Source organism: Mercenaria mercenaria, chromosome 8 (assembly GCF_021730395.1).
Source record: "Mercenaria mercenaria strain notata chromosome 8, MADL_Memer_1, whole genome shotgun sequence".
In the NCBI taxonomy this organism is placed as follows: Eukaryota; Metazoa; Mollusca; class Bivalvia; order Venerida; family Veneridae; genus Mercenaria; species Mercenaria mercenaria.
The window spans coordinates 47,157,821-47,180,070 of record NC_069368.1 but is presented as its reverse complement, the minus strand read 5'-3'; the positions used below and the strand labels follow the sequence as shown (position 1 = coordinate 47,180,070).

The 22,250-nt window shown below is 36.0% G+C and overlaps 1 protein-coding gene and 1 long non-coding RNA gene across 5 annotated transcripts in view; both read left to right on the top strand.

Moving 5' to 3' along the window:
• LOC123566422 (pregnancy zone protein-like) overlaps positions 1 to 17,465 on the top strand; it is a 42,821-nt gene extending 25,356 nt beyond the window's left edge. For all 4 annotated transcript variants that reach the window (XM_045360479.2, XM_045360480.2, XM_045360481.2 and 1 more), the window contains 11 exons: positions 624 to 708; positions 2,500 to 2,617; positions 3,206 to 3,326; positions 3,600 to 3,709; positions 6,475 to 6,636; positions 10,859 to 11,074; positions 13,772 to 14,075; positions 14,331 to 14,438; positions 15,115 to 15,315; positions 16,840 to 17,018; positions 17,333 to 17,465. In XM_045360479.2, the coding sequence (XP_045216414.2) occupies positions 624 to 708; positions 2,500 to 2,617; positions 3,206 to 3,326; positions 3,600 to 3,709; positions 6,475 to 6,636; positions 10,859 to 11,074; positions 13,772 to 14,075; positions 14,331 to 14,438; positions 15,115 to 15,315; positions 16,840 to 17,018; positions 17,333 to 17,446 (1,718 nt within the window). In that variant the 3' untranslated portion in view covers positions 17,447 to 17,465. The remainder of the gene's footprint in view (positions 1 to 623; positions 709 to 2,499; positions 2,618 to 3,205; positions 3,327 to 3,599; positions 3,710 to 6,474; positions 6,637 to 10,858; positions 11,075 to 13,771; positions 14,076 to 14,330; positions 14,439 to 15,114; positions 15,316 to 16,839; positions 17,019 to 17,332) is intronic.
• A 42-nt stretch (positions 17,466 to 17,507) lies between these two features.
• On the top strand, positions 17,508 to 18,556 carry LOC128559028 (uncharacterized). The gene is made up of 3 exons (XR_008372045.1): positions 17,508 to 17,584; positions 17,879 to 18,012; positions 18,498 to 18,556. It is a non-coding gene; the product is annotated as an uncharacterized LOC128559028 (long non-coding RNA).
• The last annotated feature ends 3,694 nt before the right edge of the window (positions 18,557 to 22,250 follow it).

Sequence of the window (22,250 nt, the reverse complement as noted above, 5' to 3'; positions counted from 1 at the left end):
ACACTGAAAAAAGTTATATAGATTTCATATATGCATGTAATAGAAGTAGTCAAAATTCACTTGTCAGAAAACGCTGACCCAATTTGAAATATTTTTTAAGATACTTTTTGTGCATGACCCTCTATCAAAGTTGTTCAAGCACTCGATGAAACTCGGGTAAGCAATCCAGGGCTATCATAGACCTTTTGTTCTAGAATATTTCAAACAAAAGTAATTGTAATCTTGTAACCGGAGTTCATTGATTTCTTTACCAGTAAAATCTGCTCACCTGATTTATCCAACAACTTATGAACAAAGACAGGAGGTTGAATTGTACAAGGAGGTTGCAGAAAGTTTCTCTTTTGATTCTTTTCTTTGACATACACATTTTACATTCATTGTTAATTTAATAATACGAGTTTTACATAACGTGGGCTGAGCGCGAAACTATTGTAAGTGTATGTAAGTAAAGAACAATATACAGTAATTTTGCGCTCAGCCCTCGAATTTAAAAAAATTAAGTTTTAATAAAACATTTCCTAAATGGGACATTTATTTTTCAGGTTAATTTGCTCTTTTTTTCAATTTACATGTATCAAACAGAAAATTTTAAAGAAATTTTAATGAATGTTCATGATTTTTAGTGCTGCCTAAATTTCAAGTGTACATGGAGTTACCTAAATCCTTAACAGTGGCAACAAAAAGTTTACAGTTTGAAGTTTGTGCCAGGTAAGTGATGATGCAGATATAACATGTTACATTAGCACAATGACATGAGAAACAACAGGAAACATTTCTAGGGTAATTCTTTAAAGATTTTTATATTTATTGTTTTCAAAAAGCACGCCAGAGGAGTACATTTTACATACACCGCATGCCGCGTACATGCCGCGTACTATTTCGACGAGTACACAGCATGTACGCAGGAGGTCACTAGTACACTTCAAGTATGCAGCACAGACTCTGAAAATTTAAGGAGTACACTGCATGTACGCAGGAGAGACTTGTACAAGAAAATAGTACACTGCATGTACACCGCAGATACTTTGAAATTTGTGCAGTACACTTCATATACGCGGGAAAGACTTGTACAATTTCTTTTGGCATTTATACTTAGTTTTTTTTTTATAAGTTAAAGTCTGAAGTAAACTTCATATATGCGGGAGGGACTTGTTCATTTTCTTTTGGTGTTCATACTTTGAATTGTTTTAGGTAAAAGTCTGAAGTATCATGTTTTATAAAGGCTTTAATGCTCATTATGTTAACTCATTAAGGCCTCACCAAATCAAAAAGTTGTTCATCGGATTTGCCGCTCGTATATTTTCAGAACATTTTTGGCTAATTGCGCTCACCCCATTGGAAAAAATCAATCCAAAATTTTTTGGTGCGCTACTTTTTACGGACGTAAAAGTGTATAAATGCTTATATAATTCCAGTCCTAGATTGTTCTCAGATTGTTCTCAGATGGATTTTAATCAAAATAAATACATACTACGCACACATCGTCAATAATAAATCATAACACTTATATTTAGTTGCATTAAAGTGGTTTCCCCTTGATGCAGTTACGCCATTTTCTTCAAATGTTTACCAAATTACATGCTACAAAAATTGATTTATTTCATTGAAAAGTGGATGAATAAAAGCATACTAATTTATTTGATAACATCAATCTACATTATTTTGGTAAGGGTAAATACTTATTGATGCATGTCACTTATCTTTTTTCTGTTTTTTTCTGTCCAAATGATCAGCATTTGCATACGAAAGTTGGTGGGGTAAGGAATTTACATTATCACAGCAGTTTCACCACAAGAGTACACAGCATGTATGCAGCAGGAGTACACAGCATGTACGCCGCAGGACTCGGGCCAGGAGTACACAACATGTACGCCGCAGGAGTACACAGCATGTACGCCGCAGGGGTAGTACACCGCAGGCTCATTTGCATGTGAAAAGTGTATGTGCCGCGTACATGCTGCGTACTATTTCCCGCATACTAAATTCCTCCAGCGTACATCCTGTGTACTATGTTGTCCACAGCATGTATGCAGCAAGTAGTACGCGGCAGAGCTCATTTGCATGTCAAAAGTGTACTACAAACGTACTATCGGTGTATGTGCGGTGTATATCCTGCGTACTATTTAAAGTCCTTGATTTCAGTACACATCATGTACGCATCATATACGCTGTATGTACACAGCAAGAGTACGCAGCAGGCCTTTTTCTTCTGTAAGGGTATTACTAGTCTTTAAGTAAGACTCTTTCTGTTTACCTGTTTCAGATTGTTCATAACATAATCGTGGCAGTTATTTTATTTTATTTTTTTTTGATGGACTTTTTAAAAATGTTTGGGGTAATTTTTTCTTTCTGACAAGTTATATTTCATAATTTAATGAACAAATTCTAGGTGTGGTCTAATGCAATATTTGATGCACATCTGTATTTTTGCTGGTGTATGACAAATGTTATTTTTTTCTACAAAAATGTTTAATGTAGGCTATTTATTGACTGTTTTAGATACACATTTGGTAAGCCTGTAACTGGGAGTGTCAGTGCCTCAGTTTGCCTAGAGAACACCGAGACAAGCTGGTTCTGTGAGAATCGACTCAGACCATGTGCTTACATACAGTCAAAGGTAAGACATGACCTGTCTTACTAATTTGATAAAAAACCTTAAACTTATAAGCCCGCCCTCTTAGCTCAGCAAGGGAGAGCGCAGATCTATAGATTGCGGGGTTGCGAGTTTGAGCCCTGGGCGAGGCGTATGTTCTCCGTGACGATTTGATAAAAGACATTGTGTCTGAAATCATTTGTCCTCCACCTCTGATTCATTTGGGGAAGTTGGCAGTTACTTGCGGAGAACAAGTTTGTACTGGTACAGAATCCATGAACACTCAGGTTAGGTTAACTGCCTGCCGTTACATAACTGAAATACTGTTGAAAAATGGCGTTAAACCCAAAACAACCAACCGACTTAAGCTTATATATTATCAAAGGTAATATCTGTGTTGTCTGTTAGCTTTTTGAGAAATACCCAAGACCCGTGAGCTTACCTACAGTTAAAGTAAATATTTGTCTTTGTCATTTGGTTTGGTGAGAAGAAAACAATTGGCAGAGTATTTCACCTGTAGTATGTTAGATAAATGAAAAATATGAAAGTAAGATCTTTCTTTCCTGTCTTGAATGAGAGAGACTGTTTACATGGATGTTATGATTTTTTCAGATGAATGGTTGCCACAATTTTACAGTAGAGACAAAAGATTTGAAAGTTACAGAAAGGCAGTTTTCTTTGTTATGTAAACCAAGGCTTATGGTACATGCAAATGTTACAGAAAAAGATACAGGTAGATTGTATATAGCTTCTTTCATTTTTCACAAAACACTTGCGTGACCTGTAAAATGCATTAACACAGTAGTTTGCTTTGACTAGGAATGTCAACTTCAAGACTTGTACCGGTCTTACGATTTTAGCCAGCTTCTTCTCCATTATTGAAACACTCCTGCTATTTTAAAGTAAAATGTGTGAAATAAAAAAAAATGAATAGCACATACGAAATTATTTTATTTAGCATCTGTAGTAGGTTAAGTCTTACACTTTGTTCATTACTTATTTCTAGGTTTAACAGTTGAGGAGAAACAACAAGGTGTTGGTGTTTGGGAGGAAAGGGTCAAGTTGAAGTTTATCTCTGATAAATATTTCAAACCATTTTTTCCATACACAGGGAAGGTATGTAGGTTTAGCTTAAATCATTTTTATTTTTTTGTCCTTTAGTAATGGAGTATTTTTAAAACATTTGAGCCGCGCCATGAAAAAATCAACATAGTGCGTTTGCGACCAGCATGGATCCAGACCAGCCTGCACATCTGTGCAGTCTGGTCAGGATCCATGCTGTTTGCTTTCAAAGCCTATTGCAATTATAGAAACTGTTAGCGAACAGCATGGATCCAGACCAGACTGTACAGATGCACAGGCTGATCTGGATCCATGCTGGTCGCAAACCCATTATGTTGGTTTTCTCATTGCACAGCTCATTTATACAAGTAGTCTACTTGTACTGGCTTGAATTTGTCTTGTTAAGTCTGGTTTTAGTAAACTCTGCTTATACTGGTCAAAGTGGTATGTATACCACATAAAAGTCATTATTGCACATACATCATGTACATTGTTGTTTGTTTGTTCTGTTAGGCACCTTTTTTCAACAGAATTTCATTTATATATGGTGCTTAATCCATCCAACATTAATCCATACCAGTATCAACCTGAATCAGAGCTTTAGGAAGATTGACTTAGGGCATATTGTCTGCAGTCTGTCTCGTGAAAGAGAACATATGCCTTACCCAGGGTTTGAAGTGATTGCTTGATTGGAAGTCTTACCCAGGGTTTGAACTGATCGCTTTATTGGAAGTCTTATCCAGAGTTTGAACAGATGGCCTGATTGGAGATGCTGCCCAGGGCTTGAACAGATGGCCTGATTGGAGATGTTGGCCAGGGTTTGAAAGATGGCCTGATTGGAGATGTTGTCCAGGGTTTGAACAGATGGCCTGATTGGAGATGTTGTCCAGGGTTTGAACAATTACCTGATTGGAGATGTTGTCCAGGGTTTAAACAAATGGCCTGATTGGAGATGTTGTCGAGGGTTTGAACAGTTGGCTTGATTGGAGATGTTGTCCAGGGTTTGAACAGATGGCCTGATTGTAGATGTTGTCCAAGGTTTGAACAAATTACCTGATTGGAGATGTTGTCCAGGGTTTAAACAAATGGCCTGATTGGAGATGTTGCCCAGGGTTTGAACAGATGGCCTGATTGGGAACCATTCTCAGGGTTTGAATTTATGGCCTGATTAGAAGCCTTACCCAGGCTTTGAACTAATGATCTGATTAGGAGACCTGATTAGGAGTCTTGCCCAGGGTTTGAACTGATGGCCTTGTTGGAAGCATCATTTAGAGTTTGAAGTTTTGACCTAATTGGGAGCCTTACCAAGGGTTTAAACTGATGGTCTGATTGGAATGCCTTGCCCTGGGTCCAAATAGATAGCCTGACTGGAAGCCTCATGCTATACCTTTTTAGCAAACAGTGCCTGTCTGCAAAGTATCTAATCTATTCTATGTTATGATTTTTTTATATATTATTTTTGTATTCGATATTTAGCTGATATGTTTGGACATGCTTAAAATGCATGTTTTGAAATTAACAGACTTCGAGCTTAATATGTTTTCAACAACATAATGAAATTTCAACAAAATTGACTCATGCAATGATAAAACATTGATTTATTATACATGTAAAAGGTCACAAAAAACAACAAAAAACAAATAACTTCTAGATATAGCAGGACATCATATAGTTTTATTTATGTTATGAGTTTTGGCCAAATAATGAAATTGTCTAACAAGAGGGCCATGATAGCCCTATATCGTTCACCAGAGTTGATCTGGCGTACTGACCTAGTTTTAGACCCCACATGACCTAGATTCAAACTTGACCTAGAGATCATTGAGACAAACATTCTGACCAAATTTCATAAAGATTGAGTCACAACTGTGGCCTCTAGAGTGTTCACAAGCTTTTCCTTTGATCTGGTGTACTGACCTAGTTTTTTGACCCCCCATGACCAAGATTCAAACTTGACCTAGAAATCATCGTGATAAACATTCTGGCCAAGTTTCATAAAGATTGGGTCACAACTGTGGCCTCTAGAGTGTTCACAAGCTTTTCCTTTGATTTGACTGGGTGACCTAATTTTTGACCCCACATGACCCAGATTTGACTTGATCTAGAAATTATCAAGACAAACATTCTGACCAAGTTTCATAAATATTAGGTCACAAATGTGGCCTTTAGTGTGTTCACAAACTTTTCCTTTGATCTGGCCAACTGATCTAGTTTTTGACCCCACATGACCCAGTTTCAAACTTGATCTAGAAATCATCAAGACTAACATTCTGACCAAGTTTCATAAAGATTGGGTTACAAATGTTCACAAGCTCTTCCTTTGATTTGACCTAGTGACCTAGTTTTTGACCCCATATGACCCAGATTCAAAGTCGACCTAGAAGTCATCAAGACAAACATTCTGACCAAGTTTCATAAAAATTAGGTGACAACTGTGGCCTCTAGAGTGTTCACAAGCTTTTCCTTTGATCTGGCCTACTGACCTAGTTTTTCACTCCACATGACCAAGATTCGAACTTGACCTAGAGATCAAGACTAACATTCTGACCAAGTTTCATAAAGATTGGGTCACAAATGTGGCCTCTAGAGTGTTCACAAGGCAAATGTTGATGAACGACGCACAACGGACAATGCACGCAGGCAGACGCCGAACAATGACCAGTCACAATAGCTCACTTTGAGCACTTTGTGCTCTGGTGGGCTAAAAAGTAATATTTCTTTCAGTGATTATAGAGATATTAAAAGATATAATTTGTTGTATTAGGGGACTTCAGTGCACATCTGAGAGATCATAATCATAACCTTATGTATTCTTGCAGCTGTATGCCTGGAAGCCTGATGGTTCCCCAGCAGCAGGAGAGAAAGTGACACTAACCATAGGAAAACTTGGCATTCTTGCTACACTTTACATAGACAAGACTGGGCATGCTGAGTTCAGCATACAGAACCTTACACATTCAACGCCTTACTTTATTCTTCATGTAAGTGAAATGTGTTATGCCATCCTGTGTGAAAAAACCTAGGAGACATATTGTGTTTGAACTGTCCATTTGCCATTCTGTTGGTCTGTCATACTTCCTTGTCTATACAGTAGCTCCTTCAGTTTTCATCCAGTTGAAATGAAACTTGGTTTACATCATAAGCACAAAGTAGACATGCCAAGATTTTAGTGACTTTGATGTCTGATTATTAGTCCCCTACTGGTTGAAAACCAGTTTCTGGGACTATAGGAATGCACTTTTCCGTCATTCCGTCTTTCCGTCATTCCATCTTTCCGTCATTCCGTCATTCCGTCCGTCCGCAATTTCGTGTCCGGTCCATAACTCTGTCATCCATGAAGGGATTTTAATATTACTTGGCACAAATGTTCCCCATGATGAGACGACATGTCATGCGCAAAACCCGGACCCCTAGCTCAAAGGTCAAGGTCACAATTGGAGGTCAAAGGTCAACAGGGCTTTTTTCCTGTCCGGTCCACAACTCTCCCATCCTTGAAGGGATTTTAGTATTACTTGGCACAAATGTTCCCCATGATGAGATGATGTGTCATGCGCAAATCCCGGACCCCTAGCTCAAAGGTCAAGGTCACAATTGGAGGTCAAAGGTCAACAGGGCTTTTTTCCTGTCCGGTCCATAACTCTCCCATCCATGAAGAGATTTTAATATTACTTGGCACAAATGTTCCCCATGAGGAGACGACGTGTCATGCGCAAAACCTGGACCCCTAGCTTAAAGGTCAAGGTCACAATTGGAGGTCAAAGGTCAACAAGGCTTTTTTCCTGTCCGGTCCATAACTCTCCCATCTATGAAGGGATTTTAATATTACTTGGCACAAATGTACCTCATAATAAGACGATGTGTCATGCACAACTTTCAGTCCCCTAGCTCAAAGGTCAAGGTCACACTTAGCAGTCAAATGTTAACATAGCATGAACAGGGTCTGTTTCGTGTCCGGTCCATAACTCTGACATTCATCAAGGGATTTTAATATCACTTAGCACAAGTGTTCCCCATGATGAGACGACGTGTCATGCGCAAATCCCGGACCCCTAGCTTAAAGGTCAAGGTCACAATTAGGGGTCAAAGGTCAACAGTTTTTTTCCTGTCCTGTCCATAACTCTGCCATCCATGAAGGGATTTTAATATTACTTGGCACAAATGTTTCCCATGATGAGACGACACCCAGTACCCTAGCTTAAAGGTCAAGGTCACACTTTGAGATCAAAGGTCAAGAGGATTTTTTTCCTGTCGGGTCTATAACTTTGTCATGCAGAGCAGGATTTAGATATCATTTGGCACAAATATTCCCCTGGATGAGACAACATGTCATGCGCAAGAACCAGGTCCCTAGGTCTAAGGTCAAGGTCATATTTAGAGGTCAAAGGTCAAATTCAAGAATGACTTTGTATGGAACATTTCTTTTTCATGCATGGAGGGATTTTGATGTAACTTGGACCAAATGTTCACCACCATGAGGCACCCTTGTTTTTAGAATTACGTCCCTTTGTTGTTACTATAAATAGATTTTAATGTAACTTTTTTATTACTGGCGGTAGAGAAAAATCGAGACCACTTTTCTGTGGTACAGCATGCATGTTACATCCAATTTTTAGGTGTATTTTGACCTATCTCTACCTGGTAAAGAGTTTCTTGTGGACTTATATTATTATTTTTTTTTTTTTTTTTTTTTTTTTTTTTAAACATTAATTTCCCTTGTGTTTACTATAAATAACTTACATGATAACATTTTTAATAATCAGCCAAAAAAATTCAATATGAAAACAACTGTGGGTTTTTATATATGCACATTTTAATCCAAGTGTGTTGTTATAACATATTGTATATGTAGTACAATATTGTTTTATACATCATTGACAGATATCAGTTCATTATGTTATACTGCAGTAGAGAAAATTAGGTGCCTTCCAGTAGGGGACTTTGTATTGCATGGCAATACTTCATTCACTTGTTGTTTTTTTTTTTTTCGTTTTTTTTTTTTTAATTATGCACTTTTTGGACTTACAAGTATTTCAAATATATCTTTACCTTGTGAACTCAACTCCTACAATTACTATTCAATTTAATTTAAACTTAAACTGGTATACATTAACAACAAGCACTGGACAAGAACATGGAGTTGATACTTTGAAGTCATTTTTTGGTTGTTTTGGACTTAGTGCATAAGACTTTAGTCTTATAGGAGAGATCGTGTTTGAATACAAATCTGTTGTATTTTCTATTTTTAGAACTGATAAGACAAAGGTTGGGTGGGCAGATGCCGAGCGTCCATGTTTTTTGTAAACAGTGATGTTTTTCTAACGGCTTAAACTTTCTTAAAACACAAATTATATCAATAATTTTTTTATCAATTGAAAGGATATAAAACAGGCAATTTATTGATTACTTTTAATTATTATTTCGAAAATAAAACGGATTTATTATTAACGCTTAACTTACAGTGTTTTTGTGCCCCCCATGAATGGTGGGGGGCATATAGATTTGGTCTTATCCGTCCGTGTGTCCGTCTGTCCAAAGTTCGTGACGCGCCTAGCTCAAAAAGTATATGATATAAATTGATGAAACCTTGCATGAGTCTTTATCATGATATGAACTTGCACACCTCCTGTTTTTCGTCTAGCTCTGCCCCCTATTTTTAGAGTTAAGGCCCCTGAAATAGGCAAAAATGCCCATTTTCACCTTCTGACGCGCCTAGCTCAAAAGTATTTTATATAAATTGATTAAAACTTGTATGAGTCTTTATCATGATATGAACTTGTGCACCTCCTATTTATTGTCTGGCTCCCCCCCCCCCCTATTTTCAGAGTTATGGCCCCTGAAATAGTCAAAAATGCACATTTTCACCTTGTGACGTGCCTAGCTTAAAAAGTACTTCATATAAATTGATTAAACCTTGTATGAGTCTTTGTCATGATATGAACCTGCGCACCTCCTATTTTTTGTCTGGCTCCGCCCCCTATTTTCAGAGTTATGGCCCCTGAAATAGTCAAAAATGCACATTTTCACCTTTTGACATTACTAGCTCAAAAAGTGTTTAATATAATTGGAAACCTTGCCTAAGTCTTTTTCATGATATAAACTTGCACCCCTTTTATTTTTTGGCCGGCTCAACCCCCTATTTTTAAAGTTATGGCCCCTGAAATAGTAAAAAAATGATATTTTCTATGCACTGAAGGAGTATCAGAGCTGGAAATATCTCTTCTGTTGACATTTCTTTTGGATAATGCCACATAGCATCACTTAAATATAACCTTAAAAAGGGGAAATCTCCAGATGCCATCTGTTGAGATATAAATGCCATTTACAATAGACGTTTCATAATCCCAGATACATGAATTAGCCACTTTCCAGACAAATTCATATTTTCATTTGACAGTTGTTCTGTTCTGAAACTCTATTTCATAATGATGGTTATAAAGATATCTTTGTCAGTATTGAGTGCATTATGTACATGCTAGGTTTCTTCTCTAAATTATTTGTTATAATGATATATTTTTGAAAAAGGGTTTTTAATGTGAGAGATTAATTAAATAATAAAAAAAAAAACTTAAACCAGCACCATCTAGAGATTTATATCTTCATTTTGCTACTTTCTATCTACTTGATCAATCAAGCACTCTGAAATATATGTCCTGGACCTTCATTTTTACTAATTGATTGAGTGTTATAGATAAGTATGAGAATTGTTTATAGGTCATTATAACTTAATAAGCTTGGCATGAAGAAATATGCCCAAGTGCTGCAGCAGACATATTGCACAACTTAGGGAGTGCCATTTTATTTTGTTAAAGAACAAGATACAAGGTACAAATTTTATTAAGTCGGTGTTACATATATAGACAACATAAGCTATATATAGCTTTTGACTGACATAAAGAACAAGCGCATATTTCTTGTTGCAAAATTAGTAATCTTTTAATTACATAATGTATCTACACATAGTAATATTATATAGATATGAATTTGCTAAATAACCTGAATAAAATTGCCAAAATTGATAGAATTCTTTGACAACTTTAAAGCAACATCATGCACCAGATTTGAAATTCAGATGTCAGTACAGAAAAATATTGACCTCTCCCATTTAATTGTAACTGAACAAGGAATAAAAAAGAGTATATGATAATAGCATTGATTCGAGGCCTAAGTAAATCTATGTGGGAGTATTTATTGCTTGTGTTGCAGGCAAAGACTGATGACAGTGATTACACAGATAAGAAGTACTACACCATCTTTCCAGCGACAACAAAGAAACACGTGAAACAGTGGTATTCTCCAACATCGAGCTATGTGAGACTGTCGACAGAACATCAAGGACAGAGAACTTGTGGTGAAACCATTACTATTGATGTTGTGCACTCAATCACGTCTGATATAACTATACAGAGTGTCACTGCTCAGGTTAGAGCATGTTTTGAAAAAGCTGACTAATTTTTACTTTTGTCTAAATTTTATTTTAGAGACTACCTGTGATAGGAAACACAAAATAAAACTATTGAATGCTGATGCAATTTTCAAGGAAAATCATAAAAACAAACTTGGTACAAAGAAGTATAAAATACACAGAATAGCAACTGGCGGTAATCTCATGTGATCTATTGTCAGAGTGTGAATCGGCGTTATCTTAGTAAAAACAAACATCGGCGAACATGGAGTTACAATTTGTACCTTTAAAACTACATTTAAAATACATGTTAGCTTCTAAAAACAACATTAGTTTATTGTGAAATAGTCTTAAGACACAGAGTACACGTTTCTTATCATCAAAAGAAGCATGGTCATACGGTGATAATTAATTTACCGATGAATAATTGCTTTCACATACAAAATGGCGCGTGGAGAACGCGTTACTTCCAATAAACGAGATCTCATTCAGTTGTCACGGGATGTTGGCGAGATTTGCCTCTATATGCCTTTCAAGCTGCCGATCTATTTATTTTTATAGCTCTTTGCTTGATATAAGTGAAAACTCTGTTTTTAGCTGTTTTGTTTTAAAGAATTAAGGGGACGCATATTGCTACATTCACAGTTCATACAGAAATGCGGAAGGGGTGCATATTCAAGAAATCAATGGTGGGAAAATAAAAAACATACTCCTAAACTGATATAATACTGATGGACACCTGTAATATTCAGTATTTTGTGGATAAGGATGTGGTACTATGAATGTAATAGGAAAACAGAGGTCTTTGTGAAAGTACATTCAACACAATATATTAAGCTTTTGTATAAGGAAAAAACAGGTTTTTTACAATAACAGTGTTCCAAATAATGTTGAAGGGATGAGATTTTCTTTCTAACATACCAGGTTTGCTTAAACATGTAAAAATTTAACGCCACGTCATTTCAGCTCGGGATGGACGCCATATTTCTCATTGATAAAAATGTAAACAAAAAATATCAGAGTGGGATTAGCATTGCAAGGGCATAACATGACATTCTACACAATGAATACCTTAGAACAGATATCTAAGATGCTACACAGGTCAGGTGGGTTAAATGCATAATGGCGATCGCTTGAAATTCATCTTGAAAAGGTGGTTAATTTTAGTTTATTTACATGGTTTTTAATTTTCCCACGACTTCTCGGCGATTCACTGCAAGTGTATTACTGCGCCGGACGAAAGGTAACTCTAATAAACACCGGGAGACAACATAGGTGCAGCACGTGTACGATTCTAAAAAAACATTCGATTGATTATAATTCTTATCAATATAATCCTATTCAGATATTCGTCCTTAATATTAGAAATTATAATTTTCTGTGGACATTTATCAAAAAATAATTACTTACATTGACTACTTTGCGCATGCAAACTGTTCCCTCTCCGCTTCAGTTGTGAGGCACTTCCTTTAACTTTTTGACAACATAACAAAACACACAAACTGAATCAAATAAAGTCACTTATAAACCGACTGCTACTAAAATCAGTTTAATAAAGTTGTTGTTACAACATTATATATGTTCGTTACGTTAAGAGATAAAGTTAATCTTGAAGCAGCATAATTCCATTAATATAACGTTTAGATGATATTGCAATTACCACTTATTTGACCCCATATTTTTAACGTGAATGACAGCATTCTCAGTGCCAACACGTGCAAACAAGAGTTATGAAAAGTAAGGTGGACATTCAAGAAAAATTATAAATGACATTAAAGTGAGGATAACTGTTATATTTCGTCCAGTTTTGATCATTGACAATGCCTGCTGTGTATTAGTAACATTTGTGAACAAGATTAGACAGATACTTTTGCACATATACACATTGAGTGGACCTCTCAAACCAAATTTCATACCTATTTTACGATTTTTAAGACAATACATTTTCAAAAGTTTTTCAATGTGTTTTTGGATATTTTTAAGTGCATTGTAGTTCATGATACCTAAGTTAAAATTAATAATGGCAACATTTCTAAGGCCCTAATTAGTAAGCTACAAGACTTCTGTAACCATAAATGTTTAATGTTTAAGGGATATACTCTTTTAGTTTTTGAATGTGGCATACCCCTTGACCACTGTATCTTTTTCAATGCCCTACTTTTGGGAACAAACTAAATAATGATTTATAGTCTAACATATGGCGTCAAATGAAAGCAAGACAGTGACCATATTTCACATTCTTTCTTTAAATTAGAATCTGTAGACATTGATAAATGTTTGACAAGGTAAGCACTATTAATTTTCGCACAAAAAGTCTTAATTGTTACTTTGACTGTCACACAAGAAGTCTTAATGTAATTCAACAATAACTTTCTTCTTTCAGTTTTCTCATTTTTCTTTTAGTGAGCAATCCTTTATGTACTTAACAGTTGAAAACAGTATCCATTTCAGGGTACCAAAACCTTGTACTTATTTTGCAGGTAAATTTTTATCATACCCCACCCACTTTTTTCTAATTTTAAAGTATGCGTCCCCTTAAAAGAAGAATGAAATTTAGAATAATGGACAATTAATAGTTAGAGGAAAAAAGGAAAATTTATGCTTATTACTCTGTTTCTCCATTGACACGTATTTGAAATATTGGTAAGTTTCTTCACACTGTATTTTGTTGTATAACAAATTTGTATTACATTTACTCAGATTGTATTACACAGATTATGTCAAAAGGCAATATCATAGAGCACACTGATGTAACAGAAGAGATGTCAAGAAGTTCTCCATACCTACCCTTTCTGAAAGGTCAAGTATTGACACCTAGACTTAATGCACGCAGTCCACGTAGAAATGATGACAGAGGTGATGAAGATCATAGTTTACAGCCAGGGCCTCTATCGGATCTTGGAAATTTTGAAGCAGGGCCTCCAGGATCAGGAAGCCAGGCTGCAGGGCCTCCTGGGTCTTCAACGGGAACCAAACATCCTGCCCGTCAGGAAAATCTAGATTTGGACGAAGCAATGGGTATTAATAATTATGCATTACAATATATTTACAGTCTAAATGTGTTTTCCTGTGAATTCTGTAAGAGTCCAATATGAGTGTCTCCTGATACTACTTGAAGACACCGAAAATAAATGAACACTGACTACAAGACTATGAGTAAACCTTAAAGATAATTTACAATTTCTTCTTTTGTGTTCTATAAATGTTATATCTGATATTTTAGTCCTAGGACCTGTACCTCAAAATCTATAACTGTTATATCTGTTATTTTAGCTCCAGGACCTATACCTCAAGATCTGACTGCTATTGCTGTAGAAGGAGATCCCTTGTCTGTGACCCTAACGTGGCAGCCCCCACAGGAACCTGATGGAGAGATTACAGGTATGAGCTTTTAAATGAAATATATGCTTACATTTACTAGAAGTGTTAAAGGGATGGTTTCATGATTTTCATCATGTCATGATGTGCGCTACATATTGTTAATCATTGCCCTGCTAAATTTCTAAAATGGATTAGTCCATCATTCAGTTTGGGCAGTACCACTTATTATTCAAAGGGGTGTTCACTGAAAATTTACTGATTGAATAACGAACAGTGTAGACCATGATCAGCCTGCACATCCATGCAGGCTGATCTTGGTCTGCACTGATCGCAAAAGCAAAATCACTTGCCGCCTGCAGGCTAAAAGTTAATCATTAGAATATTACAGAATATGATGTGTGATCACCATGAAATGTAGAAGTGCATGACATTTTTAGGAGAATTTCAAAGCTTTGCAGAGTATCACAATAGAGCGTGCCATGAGAAAACCAACATAGTGGCCTTTGGCGACCAGCATGGATCCAGACCACCTGCCGCATCCGCGCAGTCTGTCCGGATCCAGCTGTATTCGCTTTCAAGAGCTATACAATAAGAAACATTTTGTGAACAAGCATGGATCCAGACCAACTGCAACGGATGCGCAGGCTGGTCTGTATCCTGCAGGTCACAAAGCCACTAATTTGGTTTTCTCATGGCGTGGCTCAATAATATTTCCCTTGTGCTTCTTGTGTTTTAGGTTACCTTGTGTTTTACACCACTGACCTGACCAAGGACGACTTTGACTGGGTAGTGGAAGGTGTTATAGGAGATAGGCTGTCTGTGGAAATCAATGATCTAACAGCTGATACAGTGTACTATTTCAGAGTGCAGGCAAGAACGAGATCTGGCTATGGACCCAAGTCTCCTACCACAATATACATAACTCCAAAAAGTAGCGGTAAGTAATAGTCTAAATTATCCCCTATGTTGTGAAAAAAAAAAATCCACATGTTGTGACACAAAACTTGCTTTAGTGTGTTTGTTCCAACTTTAAACTGTTATTTTTATGGCAATCCAAGTGTTTGAATAACTGGTAACTAAATCTCATACACAAGCCGTTTTACCTGCTTGAAATTCCCAAAAAAGTGCAGTAAAGATACTATCAATCCTTTGTCCTATATAAAATAAAGGCTCCACGAGATATCCAGAAATGATAAGTGTCATTTAAAAACACTTTACACCTGTATTTGCAAACCATTAAAACTTGAAGTTCCAAAGTTGTTCAAGCAGTCTGTGAAAGTCAGTGATCTAGGGTCATCATGACTGACTTATTTTGTAAAATTTTGTCCAGTTTGAAGTGATTTTATAAGTGCAAATTGCAAGTTTGCCAGCCAAATAGGTTTATAACACAGTTTTTGCTGATTTATTGAATGCATTGTGAGAGGATAGAATTTGTCAGTTACACTTTGAAAAGTTTTTGTCACGATCTGGCAATGGATAGTTTATCCACGATTCTTTGACATCCTGATTAATCAGCACACTGCTTTAGTAAGAGTTAAGAGAACTTGTCTGGACTCTCGACATGCATGAAGCAGTACATTTTGTTTTTTATTTAGTTTACAGTGTCCACATGTGTTTGTGTTGAATTCATTAAATGCTTCTGTGGGGACCAATGTCTGGCAGTTCTTCTTTTGCAGATTGTAGATGGAGGTTCTGTTTTTGCTGGGGTACTGCTGTTCCGCTTTACTGTATACAGGGGTCACACCTGTTTTTCATTTTGTAGGGCTTGTTCACCATACAGTGTTAACTTTTTGATATAAATGATTTCTTTACTTGAACAACTTGATAGATCTTCACTGAACTTGACAAGAAGTTCAAGTTTCTTGAAATGATTCCACTTGATCCCACTAAGGTTTGCCGGAGATAAAAAAAAAAAGAAGATAAACCTCTGAACAACTTCTTCTCATGTAACACTTAATGTATCTTCATCAAATTGTTTTGTAGCATCCTGGGATAGACTTCTCTCATTGTTTTTCAAATGGTCCCAACTGACCCCTTTTAGGGGCTGCTGGAGCTAAAAATATCAAGTTATTTGTGTAACATCCTTGTATTAGCCTTTCTCAAGTTTGTTTAGATGGCTGCTAGAGCTAAAAAGAGAGAGAAAAATTCCAACAACTTCTCATGAATGCTTTATGTATCTTGACCAAAAAATGGTCTGAATCATCCTAATACGGATTTATCATAAGTTTGTCCAAATGGTTCTGCTTGACCCCATTTAGAGGTTGCCAGAGGTAAAATAGATACACTTTTTAAAGAATTTCTCATAATATTATTGTTGTTACCTTTCATGATACAATGTGGTTTGACATAAATTCAAGGTGAAACTGACAAGATGTAGTGAGAGTAAACACTTTATTCATTGAGCAACACTCTTTTCCTTATTAGCATGTTGTGTATAAAAGTGATTTGATTTACGTTTTAGGTAAAGATAGCATATATTCTGATATGACACCACCCAACTTACGTCACTTTAGTCTACGTCAGTACATATCTAGGGACATGGCCCCTAAAATGAGGTTGCTGGTGTATATGATCACAAACACAAGAGAGATGGTCGCTGATACGCTGGATATCGATGTGGGCCATTGCTACAACAATCAGGTCAGAGGCCTTTGTATACATTAGAGTTAGTATTTGACATGCAATTTAGAAGCATTTCTTTCTAACCTTTTTTTTTGTATAAAAAAGAAGTTGACCTAGCACAAGTAAATGCTCTTCAACATTGAAAGCTGACTTTTACAACCCCTAAGAAATGCAGTTTGATAGTTGACCTTTGCGACCTCCCAAGAAATGAATTGATTGATAGAAGAAATCTGTGACATCTGAGAAATACACTGAAATTTGTATAGAATTTCAACCTATATTTTAATTTTAAAAGATAACTTTATCCCTTACTGTATCTGGTTACTTTCCAGGTCAATATGACATTTAAGCAGAGGACAGTGCGGCCAGGTGACACGGTCGACCTGACATTAAAGGCAAGCCCTGGATCTCTGTGCTCTGCGGGTATGGTAGACAAGAGCGAGTAACTCCACGGTGGCATCAACTGTTACAGGTTCAGATATAGACTATAGATTGAAGGCATATATCAACCTCAGACTTCATCAGCGACTGGGGCGAACTGTTCTGATATCGCTGTGTTACCCCCCCTGACATGACAAATCCAGGTAGATATATACTGCTTGAATTCAGCTGCTTCATTTCAGAGATAAGTAAATCTAAGAGATGTTGAAATACTTTTTAATGATGATCATAATTATGGTTAGAAACCAGATAAATTTGTCCCACCGAACTCTCCAAATCCAGTTAAAATTGAATTTTATTATTTTTTTTCACTCCTAAACAGTCTGACAAAATTTCTGCAAGTTTAAATTACAGTAAATTGAAAAATTTGATTTGATTTTGTTTGGCTGAGCTGAGTTATTGGATAATCCAGTCTTGGCGCTCCATGAATCTTTCAGGTCCTGACAACATTCCACTAGGATTTCCCGGGTATGATGATTATACAGACTTTATTCAAGGACCATTCAGCAGAAAGAAGAGATCTATAATGCAGTACTACAGTAACATGTACGATGCTCTGCTAGCTTTCAAGGTAATTGCTCCATTTATTTCTCAGTTCTGTTTTGCTCATTTGGCAAGAATATTGATACAGGCTCTATGAAGGCAATGTTTTCTTAGAACTTTCAAGTATTTGTCATATTTTTTAGGGTAATACAGCGTACTGGCTGAAAGATCATGGCCAAGTTGTAGGAAACTTTGACCAGCTCTTAAATTAATCTAAGGATTCAAAAATTTTAGTCTTGGTTAAAAATACTAGTTTGATGTTTTGAATTGTTTGTAATGACTTTTTAGTGTTCATAATTCTTAACTCATATATAGCTTTAGCCAGCCCAGGGATCAAACTCACGGTACCCCGATCCGTAGAGTGGTGCTCTCCCCATTAAGCTAAACGGTGTTGAAATTTACCTCTAAAATTAATTGACTGTTATCTAAGTCACTGGTTGAAATTTCAAACAAACTGATTGAATACTGATTAAAGAACTGAAAAAAAAAATGTCTAATGATATAAGTATATAGGTTGCAGGGTTAGAGGTTATGACAGATCTAGACCTTCAGACAAGGCCCTGTCATCCATAGGAGATATCAAGGACCACCCCACCTCTGGAGATCCCCAGAGGACCCATCCTGCCCTGGAGGCGAATTAGAAGGGTTGGTAGCCAACTGAAGGTAAGATGATGCTGTAGTAGGCATGGTTGTTCTTAGTATTAATTTCAGTCAGCAGTAAGAATATTTGGTAACAGAAACACCATCAAAATTGTTCTAAAAAAAGTTTTATTTTTAAGAAATAATAAGTTCCCAAACATGGTTTATCGTAGAATAACCCGAGTTTATTGAGTTCTTATGCATAAGAATATATCACGAAGGCTGTAGGCCTAGTGATTATATTGTTTCGCATACGAACGAAAAACTTGAGTTAAATCTAAGATAAATCACACTGGGAACTTATTATCGATTCTAAACACGCATACTAGTAATAACAGTGTTAGAAAAAAAAGTGGCAACTACTATTTTTTTACGACCGGCGCTTGCACATCATGGATCGGATGACGTCATTGCACGCGAGTGGTATATTGCAGAATAACCCGAGTTAGATTTTACTCTACATGTATGTAGGTTATTTGCTGGTCGTGTTAGAATTAATTATTTTTAATACAACGGTTGTTTTTATACTTTAATAGTATGACTTTCTTCTTATGTTATTAAAATGTTTCCTTTGTGAAGTACATGTATAAAATGAATTGGATGTATTGGTTTAACACACAAAAAATACCCATAAAAGTTGCTGCCCTCTTATCATGTAATCAGAAGTGACACTGTCATGTGACTCTACCGGAAGTTGGAATTTTTTTTAAAAAAAAGATGGGACGAAGTAAAATGCACACAGAATTTTTTTCTGAATACTGAATAAGTAATTGCAACATTCATTACTGAATAGGATATATATCAAGCATTGGTATGCCCCGAGCATTAATTGTTATACATTGAGCACAGGTCCCTACACTCTATGTCAGTAAGCTGTTTATATCTTACAGAGCCAGTTGATACTAGAGATCCAGTCTCAAAGATACGTAGAAATTTTCCAGATACATGGCTATGGGAATTGTATGAAGTTCCGTAAGTAATATAGTAGTTATCCCCGCTATATATATTAAGGGAGCCTCTTCCTTGTGACATGGAACTTTTCATATACATTATATCTAATGTTTTGTTTTCCTTATAGTCAGAAATCAAAAACAGTCGGGTGTTCAATAGTCTCATAGTTCAAAATTCGTAGTAGAAAAGATTTTTCTAAATACACCTATCTAGCATTGAAATAAATTCATAATTGCAGAATTTATAATATTGTCCGTTTTCATGATAAGTTTGAGGTGTAAAACCAAACACAGTTGTACTGTGCCTGCCAATAGATACTTATTTAAAGATAAAAAGTTACATATACTGTGAAGTTTAAATTTCATTTCAGAGCAAGTGGGTCAGTGACAGTTGCAGAGACATTACCAGATACAATAACAGAATGGGTTGGAAACACTGTGTGTACAAACGAGAACTCAGGGCTTGGTGTTTCGGATATATCTAAGATAACAACATTTCAGCCATTCTTTATCAGCATTAAGCTTCCATACTCGGCAATACGGGGAGAAACTCTCAATGTTGTTGTCATGGTTTTTAATTATATGTCACATTGTATTGCAGTAAGTATTTTTTTTTTAATTAAGAATTTTCTTTGCGAACAAGGTCATGCAGATTTAGTTCTATAGTTACACTTTATAGAATTTTTGAAATCTAATTTGTATTCAGTGTTTATATATCCATTTCCTACAAGGTTTCATGTTGCTAAAGCTAATATACTGTAAAATCATTCAATTTCGTGTGCATGAAATTTCGTGGTTTTGTTCAAAACGGGCACATTTCGTGGGGAATGAATTCATGGATTTTTCACCTTTTAAACATAAAACGAATGGGAATTTTACTTGTTACGTTGGAATTAAAATTTTCATGGATTGACCTCAACCACGAAATCCAGAAAATTAGTCCCCACGAATATTAATGAATTTCACAGTAACAGCAATACAGTTACTGCTGTATTAAAAAGGGCTGTTGTTATTTATCTTACATAAAATTAAGTTTTTATAGATGTTGCCGCAGATGCTTATAGGATAAAAATATGTTATAAATGATGTTCATATGCCTAAAATATGATATTTCATTGGACAACAATCAGGCGCCTTGAGGTTAGGGCTGGTCTCCAACCTCGCATCTGTAAAAACACGTGACCCTATAGTAGAATTTCCCTTGGTGATGAGACTTGACTAATGCATAAAGGAAATGTAACATCTGTAGAACGAACGCATAAAAACTGATTTACTATTACAGATACACGGAATATTGTTGAGAACGGCATTTTGGTTATTTGTTGATTGAATAGAAAGAAAGTCATATGTGCATATCCAGTGAGAAGCAACAAAATCAACAACGGAACCCCAAAACACACCACCAGAACTTTGCAAGATTAGCCTTTATTACATTATATCAGTAAGTGATGTATGTACACATCAAGCTTTTACCTTATGATTGTTTTGACTTACGATGGGCAGTAGTTCAAATTACAAATGTGCATGCAGTCTAGCTAATGCATCACCACTTTAAAGACAGAAGTCTGTTTGTTACATATTTACTGAGAAACTGGTAAAATTAGAAAGAAAGTATTTACTTAGTAGGGAAATGATTCTTCCATGTAGGGAAACAAACATATTTCTTAGAAGGGAGAAAAATCTTCCTCCAGAAACATTGAAATAAATGTCTTCCTTTTTAAGAAAAACATGACTGCCTGCATAGAAGAATAAATGCCTTCCTTTTACTGAAAAAAAATGTTTTGCCTGCATAGAAAAATAAATGTCTGCCTTTCTAGGGAAATAAATGTCTTCCTTTATAGGCAAATAAATGTCTGTCTGCATGGAGAGATCAATGTCTTCCTTTGTAATGCAAATAAATGACTTGCCATCAAAGAGAGATAGAAGACTTTCTTTGTAAGGAGATAAATCCTTCCTTTGTAAGAGTAAATGCCTTCCTTGTAAAGAAGATAAAAAGCCTACCTTTGTAAAGGAGAAAAATGTCTTCCTTTGTACGGATATAAATGCGCTTCCTATGTAATAGAATAAAATGCCTACCATAGTAACTAGATTAATGTTTTCCATTGTAAAGATTTAAATGCTTACTTTTTGTAAGGAATACATGTCATCCTTTGAAGGCAAAATAAAATGTCAGCCTGTATGAGAGATAATTGTCTTCCTTTGGTAGGCAAATACCTGTCTGCCTGCATAGAGAGATAAATTTCTGCCGATAGAGAGATAAATGGTCTTTCTTTTAAGGAATATATGTCTCCCTTTGTAAGGAGATTAATGCCTTCCCTGTAAGGAGATAAATGCCTTCTTTTGTATGGAGATAAATGTCTTCCTTTGTAGGCAAATACATGTCTGCCTGCATAGAGAGATAAATGTCTTCCTTTGTAGGCAAATACATGTCTGCCTGTATGGAGAGATAAATGTCTTCCTTTGTAGGCAAATAAATATCTGCCTGTATGGAGAGATAAATGTCTTCCTTTGTAGGCAAATACATGTCTGCCTGCATAGAGAGATAAATGTCTTCCTTTGTAAGGAGATAAATGCCTTCTTTTGTAAGGAGATAAATGTCTTCCTTTGTAGGCAAATAAATGTCTGCCTGCATGGAGAGATAAATGTCTTCCTTTGTAGGCAAATACATGTCTGCCTG